Genomic DNA, 25084 nt, shown 5'->3' with positions numbered 1-25084 from the left:
CAATCTCTGCCTCCTGGGTTCAGGTGATTCTACTGTCTCAGCCTCCTGAGCAGCTGGGACTACAGGTGTGCACCACCACATCTGGCTAATTCTTTTGTATTTTTAGTAGAGTTAGGGTTTCACCATGTTGGCCAAGCTAGTTTCGAACTCCTGACCTCAGGTGATCTGTCCACCTCCGCCTCCCAAACTGCTGCAATTAAAGGCGCAAGCCACCATGCCTGGCCGATCAGTACATTTTCTAACCTGAACGTTTACCAGAGTGACTTGAAGACACAAATGTCCAACCAGATGATAACCATGGGTGGTGATTTTGCTAGTATTAGCTCTTCACGTCTATGGAATTCACTTATCTAGCCACCTCATATATCTACAACATAGCCAAATATTATTTCCCCCAGACAGATGTCATCAGTGTCATTGATCACATTCACGAAAGCTAATGCCCTTTATTCAGAGAAGGCCCTTTCCCACCACTCATTCTTATTTAGAAGTAATCAAATTAGTTTTACGGATTCTTGCTCAAGACAAATTAGAAGCAGATCATCAGAAGAAATGTGGCTGCTGGAAGGCACGTGCACGGACTTTAGGAAGAGCTGACAAGTCTGATCGAAAGGAAGAAAGAAAAATATACAGGAACTATTTTTAAAAGACACAAGAATTTAAACAGTATTGACAGTATTTAAGGGTCATATTCCTAGTTATCCCAGTTCCCAAATGGCAAGATACAAACAATTGATACGTATAATCTTGATGTTACAGTATAAATATGAGGCTAAATGGCATTCACTAGACACAAATAAACAGAATAGAACATAATTCATGTTTTAAATGCTTTCATTACAAATAACTTGAGTGAACGCATAAAAGAGTCAGCTTCAGTTACCTGGAAAATCCACTTCTATGAAATAACTCATGCACTTGCTCCCTGAGATATTACTGTATCTGAGTAGACTCCATGAGCAACTCACTCACAGGTGAATGAGGGCTGTCGTCTTAAAATGTCAGTGGAGGAGAGACAGAAAGAAAGACTTTGTTATTTTTGCCAAACATCTGGCCTTTCCAAATATGTCATGGCAGTGGAGACAGGTATGTGAGGCATCCCAGTGGATTACTGTGGCATTGCAAGAGGGGAGGACTATCCTCCTTAAAACACAACGTCTCTAGTGTCTTCTTCTACCAATCCCCTCCCTGCAGTTTTTTCACATCACTCATGTGCCTAGAAGAGCCTGCCAGTTTATACTGGCCCAGCTTCCTTCCTCTTGCCCTTCAGGAATGCGAAAGAAAATAATTCCTGATGCCCACCTGATTCACAATGTATTCCAATCCATTTTGCTTGCATGTTTTGGCACCTGACTTTTTCCTGTGGAAAATTATTTGAGGCAGTGGCCTGTGATTTCATCACTATCCTACTTCCTGGGCTACTCAGCTACTCAGTACAGATTTCCATAGTGTGAGGGATGCTACACAAATGCCTTACCCTCCAGCAGGTCTATATAAATATTTTTAATAAGCAATTGGCTGCTATTGAGAAAATTAAGTATAGATTTTTATATCTAACAATTAAGAGTGAATATACAGTCAAAAGCTCAGCAGTTTGCACATCAATGGCAAAACCTCAAAAGGACGTTTGCATGATTTTTGTTGTGTTCACAACACTTAATCATAACCCTGGGAACCTCCAGCTTTTCCCAAAAGTGAGGCAGGTGTGCTCTGACAACGCCCAGGTCTGGGAATCCTGGCACACTTTCAATCCCATAAAGGAGACGAGACTCAGTCTGGAGAGCAGAAAAGCTGGGAGGTCTTCAGGTCCATCTTTGAAAACTTGGGCATGCTTCAAAACTTTTATGCCACTTTGATAAGAAGGCTGTCTCTCTGGTTTGTTTGTTTCTGTGGAACAAGTATACCTGAAAAGCAAAGATACCTCAAAGGGGCTCCCCTGAAGCATCAGTGATGGTAGTATTTACACCACTGACATGGGCAAAGGCTACCAGGGCTCCTCTCTCACTCCCTTGCCTCCTCCCACTGCAATCAACTGTAATCACTTATCAGCGCAGCACTGTCTGAGACCTTCACTCTTCAATCATTACTATCTCAGGTAGACGTCACGTTTCTGTATTTTGAGCTATATTTTTTCCTTCATTATATCTGTCTACTTTTTATATTTCAGACTCCTCACAGTTTTTGGTCCATCAGACCTTATCATTATTTTTCTGTAATGTGATAATGGATTTATGTATTCATTTATTTTTACCTATTTTCTGTCATTGTAAGTGGTCAACAGTATGTACTCAGATTGCCATTTTAAACCATCAGTGTGATTATTACTATTTTTAATATATAATAATCTGCTCATTAAAATATTTTTAAAATGAAGGATGGTTTACTCATGCCTGTTTATAGATCCCCAAATTTAAATCAAATATTTCAAATATTGCATTAGCTAAATCCTCCACCATAATCCTACTGGAATTTCAAAGAAAATGTGATTGCAACCTTTACTTCTTATTCTTCCAGGCTTAATCAATCAACAAATTTTTGTAAAAAATGCTATTTGATGTTCAAGTTTTATAGAATGTACTTCTAAACTTTTAAAACAACTCCCTAATTGCAAGCGAGAAGGAGCACCTTTTTAAAAATAAATATTAGTAGCTACCCTGCAGATGCAAATTTTAAACTTACAAATACTTTGTCTTCCAGACTTTTCAAATTGGGAAACAATTTTTGGAGTTCAAATACTTAAATGTCAGTGAGAGAAGGAAGGGAAAAGACAATAGTGAAAATGAAAGACAGCAAAGCTAAGGCCAAGGCTATGAGAAAACAAAGACAACTTTAAAGTAGAGCACAGTCTGTGAGATTTAAAGAAGAGGGAGATCATTTAAATTTAGGATTTTCCAGTCAGGCTAAATTGCAACTATTACATTCTATAAAAGATTGGGAAGATGAATGAATCTCCCTTATTTTAACAGGGAAATCTTACCAATGTGCCATTATAGAGAATTGTTTCAGAACATACACAAAGTAAAAATGCCTTTTAAAAGATTTTCAAATGTTGAGAACTGTGTGTATAGGATCCAATAACTACATTCTGGAATTTCAAGCATTTATAAAGACAGTTGATTTTACCAAATGCATAAAAGTTGATCTCACAGTTAGACATAGTTTTGCATATAATGCAAATTTAAAATTATCTCTAACTTCAGGCAAAATTATCATGGAATCCATGTCTTTGGGAAGATTATTGCTTTGTTTATATTAAATTTGAGTTTTGCAATATCCCTTACAAATACTTTAACATTCTCATTAATTTTACTTTACGATATAGAGACATTATGAGTTTTAATATCTGAGGTCTTTATACAAAGAATATTAGACTAATTTATTAGCATCATCTTCCTTATAACAAGACAGTAGCAAAAAATATGTGTTCGCAGTTCACAAAGAGAAGAGCAGCAAAAGCTTGAATGATGCTCCTAGTGAAAGATCCAGTCTCTTATTTGCTAAGTGCAATGACATAATTAACATTCCAAATTAGGAAAAAAAATTCAGATCATATTGTCTACATTTCTGTATACAAATATTTCAAATTTAATTGAACTCTAATTGCCTATAAAGAAATATACTGATTATTACAATTTTATCAGTTTTGACTAATTGACTAATTTTGAAACCAGCATAACCTTCATTCCACTCAAGATACAGAACCTTTCCAACATCCCTCAAAATTTCTTGTGGCCCTTTGCAGTCACTGCTCGCCAAACCCCTGCCCTAGGTAACCACTGACTTGACTTCTGCCATTCTAGATTATTTTGCCTATTATAGGATTTCATGTAAACAAATTCATACAGTATGTATGTTTTAGCTTTTAGCTTGTTTTCCTCAACATGCCATTTTTGAGATTCATCCATTTGGTTGTCTGCATCAATGGTTTGTCCCTCTTAATTGCTGAGTAGCAGTCTGTTGTTAGAATATTTCACAATTTATCTATTTGCCTGACAATGGTTATTTGGGTTATTCATAGTTTACAGCTATTATAAATGAAGCTGCTAAAAACATTTGTATATGTACATTTGTAAGCATATGCTTTCATTTATCTTGAATAAATGCCTAGGAGTGGAATTGCTGGGTCGTAAGCTAAGTGTGTGTTTAACTTTATAACAAAGTGTGAAATTGTTTCCCATAGTGCTTATATGACTTTACAGTTGCCGAGTTAATATATAAAGCTTCAGTGTATCCACATTCTCACCAACACTTGATATTATCAGTCTTTTTACTTTTAGTCTTTCGAGGGATTATATAATGGTATCTCATTTTGACTTAATTTTTATTTATATAATTAAGATGTTAGTCATATTTTTGTGTGCTCATTTGCCATTCATATAATATATATTCTTTTGGAATTGTCTATTCAAATTTTTTGTTCATTTTGAGGTGGGGTGTTAGAATTGTGTTGGAAGAATTCTTCATATAACTAGATGTAAATTATTTGTCAAATCTATGTACAAGAAATGTTTTTATCCAGTCTGTGGCTTGACTGAATGTTTTTAATTTTGATGAAGCATGTGATGAGTTAAGTTACAACTCTATAAAAATGACACCTTGAATTCCTCAGAACATGATCTTATTTAGAAATAGGTTCCTTACAGGGGTAGTCAAAGTTAAAATAAAGTTACTGGTGTGAACCATAATAAAAAATGGCTTATATCCTTATTAAAAGAAAAAATTCGGACACAGGTGCATCTAGGAAGAAGGCCATATGAAGATGAAGACAAAGATCAGGGTGATGTAACCACAAGTCAAGCAATGCCAGTGACTACCGGCAAACCATCACCATCTAAGGGAAAGACATGGAATGAATTCTGAATTCTCCCTCAAGCTTTTTTTTTTTTTTTTTTCTCACTTGGACCATGTCAGATACACAGGGAATCCCTCAAGCTCTTGAAAGGAACCAAGCCTGCCGACACCTTGATCTCAGACTTCTTGCCTCCAGAAATGTGAAGAAATAAATTTCAGTTATTTAGATCACAGTTTTGGGTATTTTTTTTTATCTTGGCAAAATTTTGTCTTTCTCAATATTACTAAGATTTACTCTTACACTTTCTTGTAGATCAATATTATTTTTTGTATGTTACATAAGCATACTCTATACATTTTTCTTATTTACTTTGTTCCATATTTGGATATTTAATGCCTGGGGAAGCTCTTGGTTGTTGTATAATTCCTAGAACTAATCACAGCTTTTAGTAACAGCGTAAATACATTAAGTGGCTCTGCGCCCATCTCTTCAAGCTTGAGTTGGAGCAAATTTTATTTCCAAAAGGACAAGACCTACTGTCCTTCTGGTTCCCTTGCTATTAAGTTGGAAATTGTTTTAACTGATGTTTTCATACCAATTATTGAATGCTCAGCACCAGCATGCCCAAATGCACTTAACCATTTCCATCATCCTTCTTCCACTCAAGGTGAACTATTTATGGACAGGTCAGACATGTGTGGCTCTGGATAAATGTGCTGAAGCAAGGAGGCCCTTTTTCTCCTGGATTTACAATAATGTCGAAGTTCTTCATGGCCAATGTAATGCCTTTGCGCTCTGCTTCCAGAAAGAACAAACCACCAACTGACCCATCTCTACTTTCATAAATTAACATCTTCATTGGAAGTTATTCTTATGTCCCTTGTTCTTCATAGTTTGGAAAAAAAAAGGCTTCTAAGGCCATAAAAATGGCTGAAACCATAATTGAGCAAATTTCCTCTATGAATCCTCCTTTTGAAATGAAATAGGCAGCAAAAATTGGTGTATATTGCCTGTTTGATTTTATATTACTGGATTACAAATACAGTAATGTTTTCTGATTCCTGAAGCTCTACTGTACATAAGAGCCAAGACTTTAACATACTAACTCTGAAAATGTCCCCCAAGTCAACACCTTACCCTTGACTGACAGGTGTCTCCATGTCACAGTTGGCTCCGGTCTGCCAATAGCAAGACACAGCAGAGTCACGCTGCTTCCCTCATTCACTGTGACGTCAGAGGAGATATTCATGATCTGAGGAGGAACTGTAAGGAAAAAGAGGATAGAAGACACACCTGAGAATAACTCTTTACACTTAAAAGGAGGCGTTATCCTACAAAGTTTTGTACAGCATGTTTTTATAATAAATATTGTCCTCAACAATAAATTTCAAGTTGCTTGATTTGCCAAGAATATGATCATGAACATTTGCAGTTCACTAATGGTAAAAGGAGCTCTATTTTATAACTCAGCGATAGCAGGAGGCAGATGTGGAAACATCAGTGCGAAGTAGAGGAACTGAGAGGGGGTGTGACTGTGGATTGAAAGGCAAAATCAAAAATATTCACAAAGCCTTCCAAGAGCACCTGTTTATCCCCATGTTTATTGTCTTCAGTGGAATCAGTGGCGAAAGCTGATAACCATTAGGGACCTTTGTCCCCAGTCTCAAGCCTTCCCCAATATTGCACTCGAAATGCTGATAACACGGAGTTAGTTACTATTTTCTGAGCATTTCAGACCCTTTTAAACTCTTTGGCCTTGAGCAGGTTGTTCCATCCTGGAATTATTTTATTTCTCACTTATTTTAACCTGAAAATCCCTAAACATCCCTTAAAACACATCCTTCAGAACTCAGTGAAATTTTCTGACTCTCTTGATAGAGTTAGAAAATCCTGGATCCAACCAGTAATGCATGGGTGTCCTTACTACTACTGTAACAATAAGATTGTATTCTAAATTGTATTTCTTAAATCGCGTGATATCCTAGTGGTTAGGAGCAGATCTCTGGGTTCAGATAGACCAAGGTTTCAATCTTAGCTTAATTCCTCACTTGCCTCATGACTGTTAGCAAGGTGACCTGCCTTTGTCCCTTTGAGCTCTAGTTTTCTCGTTTGTGAAATGTGGATGATAGTAGTAGCTAAACTCACTGTGTTGTGAGGTTGAGGTGAAATTATGGCTTAGCAGAGTGACTGATATAAAGGAAGCACTCAATAAATGTCAGCTCCTAAGATGATGATGACGCTGATCATAATGATGACAGAAGAAACATCTTTCACAAACAAGAGTTTTCTTCTCATGGGCCAGGACCATGCTCATGTACCTGTAGCACTACAAAGCCCAAAATGACTTCTAGTCTTATTGTCTCACCTCCAGGCCTTGATTCTCTTCAACTCAAAGTGCAGTATTAGAAAACGCCTAGATTCCTTCTCAACTCTGATTTCTCATCACCACTGTTGTGGTTGAGTTTCTCGCCAATTTTCACAGAGACAATTGCAATAGCCTCCCACCTGGAACCTTCCACCTAGTCTCTTTCCATCTGGAGGTCCCTCCAATCTATCCCCTACATGAAGCCTGAGCAATCTTTCCAAGCAATCATGGAATCAATCTGCTCTCTTCCTTACTCCTTTACCCTGTAATGGCCTACCATGTTTAACAAACAAACGCTTCTGCATAACATAAGCTCTCTGCAGCCAAGCCCCCAAACCTACTGACAAACCTCATCCCAGGCCCCATCCCCGCTAACACAGCACATGGCACACACTGGCCTCTTGTCCTCTGCTGAATGTTTTAAAAGCATCAGCACCCCCATAGCCTTCCTTTTCCTTTACTGTCTCTTCTTGATTACCTACCTTTACCGATATGACTATCTTTCAAGGAGAACCCCAACATCCTCTATCCTCTGCCATTTGCCCTAACCTCTCCCCATATCCTGAAAGCAGAAGCAGCCGTCTCTTCTGCTGCATTTTGTTTAGACCTATCTCAGGCAGGGCATTGAACATGCTGCCTTGCTTCACCTGTCTCTGCACCTAGAGAATGACAAGCTATAGGGCAAGTGTGGAATCACACACATCTCTACTCCTCAGTGTAAGGCACAGACGCTGACAATGGCACATGCTAAATTTCTCTTTGAAAGAAAGATCTGAAACAGATTGAAAAGAAATCCCAAAACTAAGGGAAGTAAAGCTTTGAATGGAAGATTTTAGACATTCAAACCTTTCTTTTCAATTTTCTTTCAGATCCTCAAAGAAAAGGAAGGATAACACAGAGAGGGGAGGCTCCAAGCCTGCAGTCATGCTGATTTATTTGTAATGCCAATTTAATTGTGAATTATTAATTATCAAACAGGTACAGTGCAAGTAGATTCCAAACCAACCTGACTTGATGGCAAAAGAGAATTATGGCAAATGCTCAATTGAGACAACTTTGCAGCTTGGAGTTTTATGCTGCTGAGACCTTTACAGGTAAGTCTTTTCAAGGAGAAGCCATAAGTAACAAGTAGAACGTTTGAGCTCTTAAGGGAATCTACATTAGCAAATAAATAAAAATTGCCTAGCTTATAAATCTGCCATATTTTGGATTATTTCTACATTAGGATGTGGCCTGAAATTTCAGTGCACATATTTTACCCAAATACATGCTGGGAAAAAATAGTATGCATTCCTGCTATACTGCATTCTCTTGAGAAAACCGTTCTACCCGCTTTTTCCTATATTTTCTAGCTTGTTAAAAAATAGTTCTGGGCTTAGAAATGTCAATACTTTTTTCACTTCTGTGAAGCAACAACTCAAGTGCAACTTCCAAAATATTCTCAAAATAATGTCTGCTTCGACTGCAAGTGTTAGGCCATCTGAAGTTTTTTGTTTTAATTTTTTTTTCAGGCCCTAGGGGCTCCCTGATAGTAAGTTACACACAGCTGGGGAAAGCACAGTCAGGGAGCGGAGGCAGCTATGATGAACTCAGCACAGCCACGAGCTCAGAGCTGTTCTTTCCACAGACATCCTATCTCATCTGATAGTGTGAAGGAGGCTGGATTAAGGAATACGTAAAATCCGTGGATGCTTAGCATGGCATCCTCATTGCTCAGGTGCTCAATGTTACTCATTAGTGAAGGGCTTCCTGAAGTGGAATTGCAAAGGCTAATCGAAATGTTCCCACTAAGCCCAGACAGTGTTGTTTGCAATCCTCTGCAGCTCCATCAAGTTCTCCATCATTTTCTCCAAGGAGGAAAAATAAGTACAGTTTCAGGATGTGGATTGCTAACAGAAAAGGAAATGCAGAGCATGAATTGGCAGAAAAGGAAGATCTTTCTTTTCTCAATCACGAAATCCTTAGAAACTAACATCAATATGTAACTTCATTGTTCTCAAATCACTTATTGAGATAAACAAGCTCCTGACATCTTAAAATGGTGAGATAAATAGAATAAATATTCTCACTATTAATATTGAAGAAACTGAGGCATGGGGAGATACACTGATCAAAATTACAGGGTTAGTAAATGAGAGCTCCTCTCACTGTATGATGGTTCCTTTTTGTTTGTTGTTGATAATTTCCCCAAACACAGTATTTCCATCCATAAGCCTTCGCGTGTTTGTGCGCTCTGCTTCAAATGTCTTCCCAGAGCCTCTTCGCTCACAGCGCTGGCTGTGATGAACAAAACCATCCCATTCAAGTCAGCCCCCACTGCACACTGCAGACCACAAAGGGAGGAGCCCATCTTCACCGTCCTTGTCTCCCCAGGGCCATGCATGCTGCTTGCCAAGGAAGGCATTCAATACTTTTAATGTAAATTAAATCTGAATTGAATTTGGCAATATCACTACAACTCTACCCTTGTTTCCATAATGACTTTGTGAAGAAAGAAACACCTGGAGATAGCTTTAAGTGCTTCTTCGTATTCTGGCAGGAGATCTTTGTTTAATTTTTAGACAAGTATCTGTAGCAAATGAATCTACATATATTGCATATTTACTGTTTGTAAATATACACATAAAGAAATGAATAATACCCTTACCTGAAATGCTTAGATTACTCAAAGAAAATGATAAGAACCACAGAGTGTAACTAAAGGATAATAAATAACAGTGTGTTATCTGTGCAGACACGCTAGAGCGTCCCCTGCTGGTGCTGCAGGTATCTGCTTATCTTTTCACTGGTGGTGGTGTTTTACAACAGGGTCTCTGCACAGGTTGTGCAGAGGATTCAATGCACAACTACAGTAACTTCAAAATGTGGTCGTTTTGGATAGATGACAGATGGGTAATAGCTAGGCAGAAGAGAGATTGATATAGATAGAAGTATAGAGGAATAGATGAGATATTGACAGATGTGAGGTAAGTAGGTACTTAGAGATAGATGATAGATAGATGATAGATGATAGATAGATAGATAAATAAATAGATAGACAAATAGGTATATAAGCATCCAGGCAGACGAACAAATAGATTTCAGATAGACAGAGATAGAAATACGACTTTTAAATATCTTGCTTCTGCCTAAAACCTCCAAAATCTGTGCTTGCTAAAGATGGAAAGTCAAAAACTTCTTAGCAGGATTTACAAAACCATTTGTCTTGCAGTCTGTCCAAAACATAACTTCTACGCCCTTCTCTAAAGCTTCTCTCCAGAGCTCCATCACCCTCTCAACTTTGTACCTTTATACACACAATTCCCTCTGCCTGGAAAAGCCATTCCCACTCCTATGCCATCTGACCCGTCCACACTCCAGTTCTCAACTCACTTTCAGAGCGTTTTGGGTACCCCTAAGTTGCTCTTTCTCTTTCCATGACATTCTTGTTTATGCCTTTATCATACCATGTATCTTTGCAACTGAGCTATCCTATGGACAGGATCTGTGATAGGTACCCCGTATTCCTGTTATACACACCATGACTGACATGCAGTAACATCTTTTTATCCCTGTAAACACAATGTATGAGTGCATGGGTTTCTAAATTCAGTAGCTTATAATGTGTCAAGTGTATCCCATCCTAGAGATTGACATTTGCTCTACCCTCTCCCTGAAATCCTCACCATCCTATTCTTCATCCTATTCATCCAAAAAAATTGTGCAAGTGTTTTTTCCTGGGCTCAGTTTTAATGTTTCTTCTTTGGGAAATCTTTGCTAATGACATCAACTCCTGCCCCCAATATCTAAATCAGGCCCCTTGTTATAATCTTTTCTCAACCTTTATATTTCCTTGTACAATACATACATAGCTTTTTGTTTTTATATCCATTTACATGATTACTTGTTTAACATCTCTGGCCCACTAAACTATTGGCTTTATAAACCACTACACTTCCAGTAATTAAAACTATGCTTGCCACATAATATTTAACAGATGCTTAATAAAAATGTGTTAAATAAATAAATAAATGACTACTATATATACTGTTTTATTCAAATAATTGTATACTTGTGTGAGAGAAGATTTGGGTTGGAAAAGGCTTTCCGAAAGATGAAACATGTCTTTCTGTACAGTTAGTTGGGACTGAGATGTGTAATCCTGCACATATCAGCCCCACCCTGCACAAAGCTGTCATGATGGGGTGGAAACAGCAGTGAGAGGCCAGGGAACATGGCTCTGGTCCTGAAGTCCTATAGATCTGCTTGGCATTGGACAGCTTTATTTACCCACTGGAAGCTCGTGGCTCCTCATCTGCACAGTGAGAATGAAGAACTTGTCTCATCGGGTTGTTGTAACAACTAAATATGAATGTATTCAACACAGGAGCACAGTGCCCGGAAATAAGTAAGTATCTTATCAATGTTAGCTGTTACTATCCTTTGTATACACTCATTATTGATATTGTTCACCCCATTTAGAATCAGATAAATGGCTTAATCTGTGCCTAATTGCTCATTTTCTAAACCTTAGTTTCCAACTTTAAGTTAGGACTTATAAATAAATAAAGTTACCTTGGAGATACACACACACACACACACACACACACACGTGTGTGTGTGTATATGTGTGTATGTGTATATATATATATATATATGAAATGTATAATAATGTACTATGTTATTATATGGTATGTTACATATAACATAGCATAATGTATTGTATATTTAATAACATAGTACATTATTATACATTTCATATATACATAGAGCATATGTAGAGTATATATACATAAACACTCTAGCTACCACAGTAGAAAGTACATATTCAATAACTAATCATCAATTTCCTCCTCTTAAGCTGAGCTATTGGGCCTAAGCAAATACCCAGGGCAAATCTCCCATGTGTATGAAGAAACTGCTTGGCTTTTAAAGTGTTTTCTCTTAGAGGATGTCTGTTTCCAGAAGGAACAGGGTATAGGACCACAGCACAGTGCCCTGCTCGGCCGGGACCCAGACCTCATCTCAGCTGAGAGGCAGAAGCAAAGTGGGCCTGGGACCAGATGCAGAGGTGATTGCTACTGCTCCCCACCTCCTTAGCAATGGAATAAGTAATGATATCTCATATATGACAGGGGTGTTTTAGGCTTTATTATCTAATTTGGTCTTGACAACAGCTCTGAGGTAGACAGGACAAGATAAAGAAACTGAAGTGTGTCCATAACGCAGGATGCTAGGACACAGTCTTAACCCTCAGGACCAGACCCATTGAGAGGGCATTCAGAGAAGCAGGACAGTGCTGGCCTTAGGGCCACACAGCTCCAGACTCTGGTCTTGGCCTCACTTCAACTGGATGCCTGTGTGCAGGTGAGTTCTGGATCTCACTGCTTTCTTCCCCTAGGAGGAGAGGTCATGACACCTGCTCATGGGTTGGGTGAAGGTACAGGTAAAACTCTGAGCTCAATCCTTGCCAAAAGTAGGTGTTATTGAATACTGCTTCCTCATTCTCTCCAAAATTTTAGTTACCTCCTTTCTCCATCCCTAAGAGTTCCCACATTGTCAAGAACTCTCTGGGAAGTTTTTTCATTGCAGATTATTAGATCTGAATTTGAACGGGGAGTGAATAGTGTCAGAAAGTCCTCAAGGTAAATTTGGTGTGTAGTCAAGATTAGGAGTTATCACTACACCCCCGCTAGGGGTAACTGCTCTGTTTGGTCCCCCCCAAGTTACTCAAATTCTGTTCCATCCCTCAGCATCCTGTCCCTCCAGGGCCCACTCCCCATTAGAGATGGCGCCACAAGGTAACTGCAAGAGCAGCTTTTCCCTCTATCACAACTCTGCCCTCTTTTCAGCCACAATATGTAGTTGTCTACTCTTAATTGTTTTATTTAAGACTGTATGTCAGAATTAGAAAGAGAGTAATCTTGGGATTTGGAGTCATATGGGCTAAGGTTTGAACACTATTTTTTCCAACTATTTTCTATGTGATTTTTGAAATAGTTATATAAGCCATGAAGTTTCAGCTTCCGCTACTGTGAAATGGGCATAAAAATATTTGTATCACAGAGATATGGAGATTAGATTAGTGATAATTATTTCAAAATGTCTTAAATAGCTTTATTATTGTTTTTATTTTATCATTATTGTTCTCAGGGAATAACAAAATATTAGGAGACACGTGAAAGCTAATATAAATGTGAAATAGTTTTCATTACAGTTTTAAACACTCAAGATAATTTATAAAAGAATAGCACAGAAAAGACTTTTAAGGATCCAGTTTTATCCTCATAGGGCTACCTTTTTGCGTTTTAATAAGAATGTTTATTTCTTAAACCAGAGGTAAATTGGGAATTATGGCATTTATCTAAGCTGTGTTGTGTGATATTCTGTACACTCAAATAGTATAATATTTTGCCAAAAGCACTACATGAAGTGTAAGAAGAAGCAGATTCGGACCATTTTTCCTCTGTAGCTCTGTGACCTTTTGCTAATCATTAAATGTATCTGGTTAGAGCTGTATGTGCACTTGTGTGTTTGTATGTTTGTGCGTGTGAATTGTTGTTAATTTGTTTTGGTTAGTTTTAGAATGGAGACATTTATTTGCAAATCCCCAGGTCTCTTCTAGTCTAAAACCATGGGAGCTGATGATCTTTCAGCAGCAAGTTAGGTCTATCAGTGAGCTCCTCCTGGGTACAGGGTAATAACACCGCCGGCAGCAACAACAAAATAGTTTATTTCTTTTTTTAAATATATATTTTATTGTGTTTTAGGTTTTGGGGTCCATGTGAAGAACATGCAAGATTGTTTCATAGGTACATACATGGCAATGTGGTTTGCTGCCTTCCTCTCCATAACCTATATCTGGCATTTCTCTCCATGTTATCCCTCCCCAACTCCCCACCCCCGCTGTCCCTCCCCTAGTTTCCCCTGACAGACCTGAGTGTGTGATGATCCCCTCTCTGTGTTCATGTGTTCTCATTGTTTAACACCCGCCTATTAGTTAGAACATGTGGTATTTGATTTTCTGTTCTTGTGTCAGTTTGCTGAGAATGATAGTTTCCAGGTCCATCCATGTCCCTACAAAGAACACGAACTCAACGTTTTTGATGGCTGCATAATATTCCATGGTGTATGTGTGCCACATTTTCCCTGTCCAGTCTATCATTGATGGGTATTTGGGTTGGTTCCAAGTCTTCGCTATTGTAAACAGTGCTGCAATGAACATTTGTGTGCATGTCTCCTTATAATAGAACAATTTGTAATCCTTTGGATATATACCCAGTAATGGGATTGCTGGGTCAAATGGAATTTCTATGTCTAGGTCCTTGAGGAATCTCCACACTGTCTTCCACAATGGTTGAACTAATTTACACTCCCACCAACAGTGTAAAAGTGTTCCTATTTCTCCACATCCTCTCCAGCATCTGTTGTCTCCAGATTTTTTAATGATTGCCATTCTAACTGGCATGAGATGGTATCTCAATGTAGTTTTGATTTGCGTTTCTCTAATGACCAGTGATGATGAGCATTTTTTCATATGTTTGTTGGCCTCATATATATCTCCTTTTGTAAAGTGTCTGTTCATATCCTTCCCCCACTTTTGAATGGGCTTGTTTTTTTTCTTGTAAATCTGTTTTAATTCTTTGTAGATTCTGGATATTAGCCCTTTGTCAGATGAGTAGATTGCAAAAATTTTTTCCCATTCTGTTGTTTGCTGATTCGCTCTAATGATTGTTTCTCTTGCTGTGCAGAAGCTCTGGAGTTTAATTAGGTCCCATTTGTCTATTTTGGCTTTTGTTGCCAATGCTTTTGATGTTTGAGTCATGAAATCCTTGCCTATAGTTTATTTCTTGAAGCCTACCATTAAGTACTGTATATACATTGCTTCCTTTAATTCACAACACATTCTTAGGAAATATGTACCATTAAAAATCAACGTAAGGATAGTCATATGCATCAGTAGAGTAGAATTGAGAACCCAAAAATATATCCACATTTTATGGTCAGTTGATTTCCAACAAGGTGCCAAGTCAATTCAATGAGGAAAGAATAGTGTTTTCAACAAATGGTACTAAGACAAGTAGATATCCCCTTGCAGGAGAATGAAATTGGATCCCTAATTCATATCATATACAAAACTCAAAACATTAATAGATCAAAACCTAAATGTAAAGACTAAAACTTAGAAGAAAACACAAAAGAAAAACGTAGTTTTTTGTATGTTTTCATTACTTATTCCATTGCTAAGGATGTGAGAAAGCAGACGTGTGGAGCAGTGGCAGCCACCTCTGCATCTGGTCCCAGGCCCACTTTCCTTCTGCCTCTCAGTAGCCTTTGATTGGGTGATGAATTCTTAGATATACCATAAGAAGCACAAGCAACCGCAGAAAACATAGATAAACTGGACTTCATTCAAATTAAAAACGTTTGTGCTTCAAAAAGACACTATCAGGCAAGTGAAAAGGAAACTCACAAAATAAGAGAAAGCATTTGAAAATCATATGTCTAATAAGGACTACTATCAAAACATGTAAGAGGAATAAAATGTCAAATAAGCCAATTTAAAATGAACAAAGGAGTTGCATAAATAATTCTCCAAAGAAGACATATTAATGGTCAATATGCACATGACAAGATGTTTAGCACCATCAGTTACCAGAAAAATGCAAATCAAAATCATAGTGAGATAGCACTTCACACCCACTATTATTACTTTAATGAAAAAGAGGAACAATAACAAGCTTTGGCAAGAATGTGGAGAATTAGTAGACTAATACACTGTTGGTGGGAATGTAAAGAACGTAGCTACCTTGGAGGACACTCTGGAATTCTTCAAAAGGTTAAACATAAGCTGTAATGATTCAGCAGTTCCACTCTAGTCATATACCTAAGAGAAATGAAGGCATATATCCAAACAGTAGCTTGTGCATGAGTGTTTAAGGCAACACTGATCTAATAGACACAATTTTAAAACATGCCAAATATCTATCAAGAGATGAATGGATAAACAAAATGTGATACCTGTACAATGGAATATTACATAACCATAAAAAGAAACACAGTACTCATACATGATCCAATGTGGATGAGCCATGAAAATATTAAGTGAGAGAAGTCAAACACAAAAGACCATATTGTATGATTCCATTCACATAGAATATCCAGAATATTAAAATCCATAAAGATAAAAAACGCATTGGTGGTTGCCAGGAGCTAGGAAGAGAGATAAATGGGAAGTAACTATTGATGGGGGTGGAGCTTCCTATTAGAATAATAAAGATATTTTAGAATTAGATAGTGCTGACTAGCGTACAACCTATGCATACTCTAATGGCTCTGAACTGTTCTCTTAAAAAGGTTAATTTTATAGTATGTGAATTGTATCTGCATAAAACTTTTATAAAACATCGGTCATGGCCAGTCATCTCTTGTGAGGTCTTTTATTACAAGGAGAGTCCACAACTCAACACATTTGAGTTCTCAGAAAATATTCATTTATTGATACTTCCTTGAATAATGCTGCATAATGTCTGCTTAACTCTCCATTTCTCAATACTTGCCCATGGTTTGCCCTTCTCTTTCCAAGACAACTCACATTGCCCTAGTCACATCAGCCCATTTGGCAATGCTCCAAATACCTCATGCTCATTCGTGATTCCACACCTTTGCAGGTGCTGTTCCTTTTGCCCATGTGCCATCTTTTCCACTCATCCATATGCTCAACTCTTACTTATTCTTGAAAACTGATATTGAGATAGAATACCCTGTCTCCATCAGCTCCTTGCATTCTACAGATGAATTTATGTCTGTGTTCTGTGGCAACCTATGTATAATGATGTAATGTATTCATTGACAACATTTTTTTGAGTTCCCACTATAAGCTTGTCATTACACTGGAGGTAGAATAGCAAATAGACTAGGTCGTTTTCTCATGTAAATTACAGAGCTTAGTGTATAGAGGAGAACACTCACGCTGATAAGTCATCGGGAGAATCTATGTGTGATTTCACTCTGGCTATGGTACGAAGTGGTGCAAAGCTCCATGATAGCCCATACTAGGGATTTTTATTTGTCTCTGAATTTGGTGAGGGATTTGTTGTGGGCAGAGCTGGGCAAATGGATCAGCCTGTGCAAAGGATCGACAAAAGAGAGAGCATGATGAGCTTCAGTAACTGTGGATAAAATGAACATAGTGAACCCTAGGAGCTGAGGCTGAAAGAGCAGGTAGAGCCCAGAACTTAAAGATTCTTTGAGTCAAGACTAACATTTTTTATCTTTTTTATAACAGCAGTTGAGTGATACATTAAAATGTTTAAAGACGATGATGCTGCTGCTGTTGATGATGATGAAGAAGATCACGGTACTGATGATAAAGGTTATGGTGACGGCGGTGACGATAATGGTGATGTGATAGTCATGGTGATGATGGTGATAAGGATGAAGATCGTGATGGTGATTATGGTGACGATAATGACGGTGACGTTGGTGTTAATGGTGATGATGATGATGATGACAGTGACGACGACAGTGATGATGGTGATAGATGGTGATGGCAATGATCATGTTGAGGGTGATGGGGTGGTGAAGACAGTGATAGTGATTATGGTGGTCCTGATGCTGGTGGTGACGGTAATGGTGATGGTGATAGTCACGGTGATGATGGTGATGAGGAAGAAGATAGTGATGGTGATTATGGTGATGATAGTGACGGTGATGTTGGTGATAATGGTGATGATGATGATGATGACAGTGACGACGACAGCGATGATGGTGATAGATGGTGATGGCAATGATCATGTTGAGGGTGATGGGGTGGTGAAGACAGTGATAGTGATTATGGTGGTCCTGATGCTGGTGGTGACGGTAATGGTGATGATTGTGATGGTGATGATGTTGGTTGTGATGGCTATGATTGTGATGATGAAGAGGGTAACAAGGATGATAATGACAAGTAATGCAGGGAATCCACTGGGATTCAGTCACTCCTGGCTGCAGCGTTAATAGACTAAAGTTGAGCAAGTGGAAATGAAACTGGCTAGAGAGTTTTCCAAAAGTGAAATGATGGCTGGTTAGACAAGTGCAGAAGTAGGAGAGATGGGCAGAGAAGGAGAGATTTGAGTGATATAAACAGAGCTTGGTGAATGGCAGGATATGTGGTTAGTGTCACAGCACATTTCACCCCACTCTATTGTTTTCTATGTCTCTCTCACTCACTAGACTAGGGGTCCTTACAATTAAGGATTATCATTTGTTCATCTCAGTATTCCAGGGGTCTCTCAGCACAACGCCTGGTATATCTTAGGTGCTCAATCAATGTGTGCTAAATGTAATTGCTAGTGCCAGAGGATTTTCAAAAAAATACAGCCTCTCAGGATCCAGTGGAGCAGCGAGCAAATTGGAACTAGGCTAATTGCATGCAGTTACATCCTATTCTTTGAGGCAGGGCCAGATCCATATTATTTGCTCTTATATATTCTTAGTGTGAATCAGACTCCCTCCATGTCCTGGTGTGATATTGTTTTATTTTCTGCTGCAGAATAAGCCCACTCCATTCTGATTGCTTTTCTCCTTTCTGCTCTATTTTGATGAGAGAAATGACAGGGAATGAGAACAAATAGTTCTGAATAACACATACATGAATACATGCCAGGGGCTGGGTGACATCACAAACCTCTCAGGCTCTGCTAAGTTCATTTGTAATAACCATTACAAAAGTTTGTTATAGACTCAGATATACACTTCCTATTTTTAATTTGCACAATTCAGGCAAGTGACCATGATCAGAGGAACTAAATGCAGCAAAAGAGTCTTTCTTGTCGAGTTCTATTCTTTCTGGGGCATGGTGGTGCCCTCCCTCTGGGAGGCTCCTTTTGTTCCTTGCCTCCACTGACTTGCAGTCTCCCCTGGAGAGTTCTTCCGGCCACACACACACTTAGGATCACAGAGTTTAATTTACATCATAGAATTTTCAAATCAAAATAGACATTAGGGATCCCTCTACTGTAGCTTCCCATTTTGCCAGTGAGGAAACACTTTGGTTCCAGTCCCAATTCTGTCAAACATTTGCTGTGAGGTGGTGGCGGAGCCCCATGACCTGTCAACCCAAGTCTCTCTTTCACATGAAGGCCATTGAGTATTTCCGGCCTCCCTGGGGTGAGTTTCAGACCTCTCCTTCTCTACCCTCCTCTTTAACATTGCCATAGCTGTCTCTTGTTAATACAACCCCAGCTCCCTCCCTCTTATACACAGTGTGACCTTGCATAAGTTGTGTGACTTCTCTAATCTCAGTTTGTCAAACTGCAGAACAGCAGAGTCATCACATGTAACTTATAGGGTCATTAGGAGGAATAAATAGTAAATGAATATGAAAGGGTTTTGTCACAGTGCACGGTGCACAGTCGATGCCAATGCTATGGGGTCTTTATTCTACATCTAGATATTTTTTTGGCCAGCAACTCTTATTTATTGAGAACTTAATAAGTGTCAAGTGACACAGTGCAAAGTTTGCCATGCATCACTTATTTCATCCTGTGAAAACCCTATATGGCAATTTTATTACTTAACATTTTAAGGATTAGATAATAGCAACAGAGAGGGGTTAAATAACTTGCTAAATGTCACACAGCCTGCAAGAGCAGAGGCTGGGATGTGTCTCCCGTTGACTGACTGCAGTACCCAAGGCCTCAGCTATAGCCAGGCCGCAGCTTTAGGTGATCCAGTGGGCCTGGCTTCAAAGGCCAGGGGCTCTCCAGTCTTGCTGGCAGGGATTTTGGTTTGGACACAGTGAGGTGGGTAAAAGGGAAGTCTTGCAAGGTTTAGAACCGAAGTGGCCCTCATTTTGATGATCTGAAAAGCAGGTCATACCAAAAGCACCAGCTGCACTGAGTAGGGGCAAAACCAAATAAGGCAATGCGGGGGGAGTCCAGCATCTTCTCATTCTCTGCTTTAATTCCTGGACCCATCATTTAGTGATCCTTGGTTACAGATGATCAATGAGGAGTGTGAGCAGGGACATTCCTGGCCGGGATCAACCAGGTTGTACTCCCCAGCTTCTCACCAAAGGTCCCTGATGCCTCCAGTCTTCTGCCTCGGTCCTGTCACATTTTAAGCCACTCCTGGCTGGGGCAGGTGGGAGTGGAAAGATGCCTGGGCTGAGAATTAGGCCAAATGTGTCCACACCCAGGATTTCATGCCCCTCCTCATCTCCATCAACTCCTGGACTTCCTGATTTTGTCACTGTCCAGCAGATCGGTCTGCTGGTGCCTTCTGAAACCACTTTAGTGTGCCGATCTTGTCCCCCATTCTAAATATTTGAGGGGAAATGTGGTTTCTTCTGTTACCCTTCTTCTAAGTTTATTCTAGAACCTTGCATAGCACCCAGTCTCCATCCAGGTCTGGAGCACAGCCTTTGGAAGGCACATCAGCAGGACAGAGTCCTCCAACCTCTCCAAGCTTCCTGGGGTTGCTCCATGTTGCAGCCTGCACCTGGGGACTTGGGAGTATTGACAGGCTCCTGCCCTGCTCTGCACCATGAGTATCCATTCTCACCCCCAACACCCAGAGCTTCCCGATGATGAGTGGGCTGCAGGTCTCTGTTGTGCTTTGCTCACCTGAGTAGCAATGCTGGGGTCCCAGGGTGCCTTAGCCAAGCTGGCTGCCCCTTGAGATGCAGCCCCATCCTCATGCCATCTATCTGGAATCAGCCTAGGTACTCTTCCCAGTAAATTTCCTGCCTATGACTGAACACCCACCCCTCTTCTCTTCTCTTCTACCACCTGCTTTGTGCTGCCAAGAGTAAATCACTGTGCCTCACCCCTGCATCCAATTTGTGGTCACTGTGTCTTCAAGTCTGAGACAGAATTGAAGAATGAGATTCTCTGGGAATAGACACAGAAACTCTTTATCTTGGGGGGAAGATGGGATTTGGAAAATCTTTAAGAAATGGGCACTTGTCAATCATCTTGTCTATAGGTGTACGCTACTGTGGAAAGACAGGGGAGAGAGTCTGGAGCTCAGGGCTCATTCTTCCATTGGCTAATTTCATGAAAACCAGCAGTATTTGGTGGCATGGGGATGATAGAGCTATCTTAAAAAGGTTCTAGCTGTGAATAAGTGATATGATAAAAGTAAATATAATTTTTAAACTGTAAAGTGATATGGAGTCAAGAGTGGTGGGCATATCTGTACTCTCAGCACTTTCAGAGGGAGAGGTGAAAAGATTGCTTGAAGGTAGGGGTTTTAGATCAGCCTAGGCAGTATAGCAAGTCGCCATCTCTTTAAAACTGCACACACACACCATCAGGTGTGGGGGCACGTGCTTGTAGTCCTGGCTACTCGGGAGGCTGAGGTGGGACTCTTGAGCCCAAGAGTCCAAGGCTATAGTTAGCTGTGGTTGTGCCGTTGTACTCCATCCTGGGAGTACAGTATCTCCAAGTATCTAAAAAAAAAAAAAATTAAACAAAATCCCCAAAATAATATAGACCATTAATTCAGTATGTCCACTAAAAAAAAAAAAAATTAAAAACTACATTTTGAGTTCTCAGGGATTCCATTGGTTCTAAACTCAATGAGTTTCGACTCTGTTCTCTGTAGACCAGGGCTTGAGCGTAGCATACACAGTAACGGGTTCTTTACCATATAGAAAGTACAACACATAAGCCAAGTTTAGTCATATATACCCCCACATTTTTTGCCCACTCACTGTCATGCTGGATCCACAAAGGACATTACTTTTAATTCTTGGATTTCTAAGAATGAAGAAGTCAGCCATTAGCTCCCCCAAATAATTATTATATGAGCCTTTTTTTCAAATCTTTAAAACCTTCCTTAATTCCAACAAACCAGAAGAGTCAGGAAATAAGGATTATATCCACATTTTCTTACTCTCAGAAAAGGCAGGGGGGTCTGTGACTGAATATTGCTGATAAAAACATGATAACTGAGTCTCATTATAGCTAAAGACAAGTCTCATATTTTAGCATTTTTATTAAAGCTTTTTAAATTACTGAGTGTCTGGTATATTCAATACCAGCCTAAGTGATTTATATTAGTCTATCCCTAGATACTCCATCTAATAAATAACTTGGCAATCTCCTAACCCATAAATATCCCTGGCCCCAGCAAAAAGCAATTAAAGCTTGTTAAAAAAAAATGGCTTCCCAGTACTCCAGACCATAATGTCACTGGATGCTTCCAATGGAATAATTCACACCATTTACTGAGGAGGGGTCAGATCTCCTTACTCACCACCTGTCCACGAGGAACTGAGGCCCCCATTCCCTTGAAAGGCAAGACATACGAAATTATCTTTAAAATGTTTAACATGTCACAATGCTTCAGGGATTTTATCATGGAAAATATTATTCCCAGCAACAAGTGTTCTATAATATTTTAGGCAGCTTAGGCTGAAATTACTGGGAAAACCTTTTGGAAAGCAGTTGTGCCAAAAATGTTTAAAACACATTAAGCACAGAAGCATCCGAGTAAAAATTTATTAGAGGCTCCAATGTCACCAGCCCAGAAAATATTTCAGGTTAATAAGGTTCACCAGCATGCCAGGTAAAAAGCCATTGATATTTATGATAGTGGCCTCAAGTTCAGTGCTTTCAGCTACAAAAGAACTCCACTTTTCCAGACAAACCTCTTCGCTGGCCTTACCTGGGTCTCCAGGGTCAGTGAAGGAGGACAATCTGGGTCATCATTTCCCACTTGTATAAATCAGTATCCTCTGCATTGCAAACACCATACTAGATCCAGGCAGGTGTGGAAAGAGCCAACACACTAACATTTCTCGATGTACTCTGCCCCATTCCAGATTTTATAGGAATTCTCCAGATCACAATCCTAATGAGCCCATGGCATACTCATCATAAATTCCAGAGTCTCGGAGCTTTTAAGGCATCCTAATTTGATTCATCTTCCAATAATACTTTCAATTGTTTCACTAAACATTGTCTATTTTTATGCACCTCTCTTCCCAGATAATTGTCACATACATATGATTGGGGGAGGGAAACAGTTGCCTTTTATAATTTCACAGGAGCCTAATAACTCACTATGTACAAGTCTTGTAGCTCCAGGATACATCGAACAGGTATACAATGGTAATGTCACTACACTTGAACTTCATTATGGAGCTGTGAAGTGGGGAGATTTGGAAATAATTTATTTTTTTCATTTTTTATGAAGAAGAAAGAACGATAACTAAGTTTACTTCCACAGCCTGGTATCAGAATATCTGGGACATATGATGACAGGTTTGATGGAGAACATCTATTTTTGCATACAGAAATGTTTTTCTTTTTCCCCGTAAATAGGAGACTTGCTACAACCAGGTACTCAGCCTTCCCCAGAATTCTGCAAGCTACAAAATGCCTTGTTTTCAAATTATTTAATTTAATCTTTTCAAAAGTTGATACATTAACATGGTTCAAACACCAATCTACTTTTGAAAATATGTACAGAAAATTTTTACTCCTGCGTTTATCATTTCCATCCCTTTATTCCTACAGATTTCTACAACTTTGTATTTTTTTATCCATCCAATGTGTGCTTATGTAAAACAAACAAATAAGAAAATACATCATCATTCTTCCTAATACAAAGGCAGCAGAGTATATACACTGTTGTTCCCATATTTGTAGAAATATACCTTATACGTTTTCAGAGCTGCATAGTATTCCTTTTCATAAATATATTCTAGTTTATCTAACTAATGCCCTATCCACAGAACATTAGTTGATTTCAATTTTCAACATTTTACTCTCACAATTTCCCACAAGACTTGTGAAGCATGTATTTGGGATAGAGTCATAGAGTAAGTACTGGCTTAAAATGTAAATGCATCTATTTGTATTTTGATGGTTGACAGATTTTCTTTTCATGAGAGCCTTACCATTGTTCCTATCCACTAAACACCTATGAGATAACCTGTGTCCCCAGAAGTCCTGTCAGAAGCTTATATAACTAAACTTTTAAATGTTTCCCAATTCAATCAGTGAGAAATGGTATTTCTGCATGGTTTTGATTACATCATGGCACTGTTGTGAGGGTGATTTCTACTGTCTTCTGTGAACTCCCCCAGACTTTCAAGTGAGAGGGTGCTGGGTTTGCTGGGCTTCCCAACATCTATTTTATTTTATTTTTTTAATTTTTATTTTTTAATTTCAATAGGGTTTTGGGGAACAGATCGCGTTTGGTTACATGAATAAGTTCTTTAGTGATTTCTGAGATTTGGGTGTACCCATCACCCTAGTAATATACACTGTACCCAATATGTAGTCTTTTATCCCTCAACCCTCTCCCGCCCTTTCCCCAAGTCCCTAAAGTCCGTTGTATCATTCTTACGCCTTTGCATCCTCATAGCTTAGCGCCTACTTATGAGTAAGAATGTACGATCCAACATCCTTTTTAATAAAAAATCTTTCCACATATGTCAATTAAAGTTCATTTACTGTGTTGTTTGGAGTTTGGCCTCTGGTGAGAGAGGTCCAGGTTGCTACCATTTATTTCCCGGCCGTGGGATGTTGGAGAGTTTCTTAAGCTATTTGTACCTCACTTTTTTTCCATCTATAACATAGGCAGGTAATTAGTACCTATAAGGTGGGGTTGTTGTGAGGAGTAAATGTGTCAGTACATACAAGGGAATAAGCCAGTGTGGTGCTGAGAAGCAGTCCTCAAATATGACTGTCCTCATACACTGCACATTGCACATTTCCCCAGGTGCTCTCTGCTGCCTCACAGATGGAACACATTAGGGAAAGGGAAGACTGCGGCCCTGCCTTCCACTGCTATAGACAGAGAAGAGTCATTTCAAAGGAGTCAGTCTAATAATTAGTCTCTGCAAACAAACACATCTGTGGACTGGCACTTTTCATAAACTTGGGTGCAAACGTAAAGGCCACTTTAAAAATATGTCACCAGAGAAAATGTCAAAGGCTCCTGGGACA

General features: G+C 39.1%; 1 protein-coding gene across 1 annotated transcript in view; it reads right to left on the bottom strand.

Moving 5' to 3' along the window:
* The window catches only part of OPCML (opioid binding protein/cell adhesion molecule like), a 148073-nt gene extending 123338 nt beyond the window's left edge, over positions 1-24735 (bottom strand). The window contains exons 1-3 of the mRNA XM_017523196.1: positions 24731-24735; positions 6474-6477; positions 5930-6057 (exon numbers count right to left, since the gene is read on the bottom strand). Of these exons, the coding sequence (XP_017378685.1) occupies positions 5930-6041 (112 nt within the window). The 5' untranslated portion in view covers positions 6042-6057; positions 6474-6477; positions 24731-24735. The remainder of the gene's footprint in view (positions 1-5929; positions 6058-6473; positions 6478-24730) is intronic.
* Between the last annotated feature and the right edge of the window lie 349 nt (positions 24736-25084).

The sequence above is a fragment of the Cebus imitator genome, unplaced genomic scaffold, assembly GCF_001604975.1.
Source record: "Cebus imitator isolate Cc_AM_T3 unplaced genomic scaffold, Cebus_imitator-1.0 Scaffold0, whole genome shotgun sequence".
NCBI classification, from domain to species: domain Eukaryota; kingdom Metazoa; phylum Chordata; class Mammalia; order Primates; family Cebidae; genus Cebus; species Cebus imitator.
Note: the sequence above shows the minus strand (reverse complement) of the source record. Positions and strands in the feature narration are given on the sequence as shown.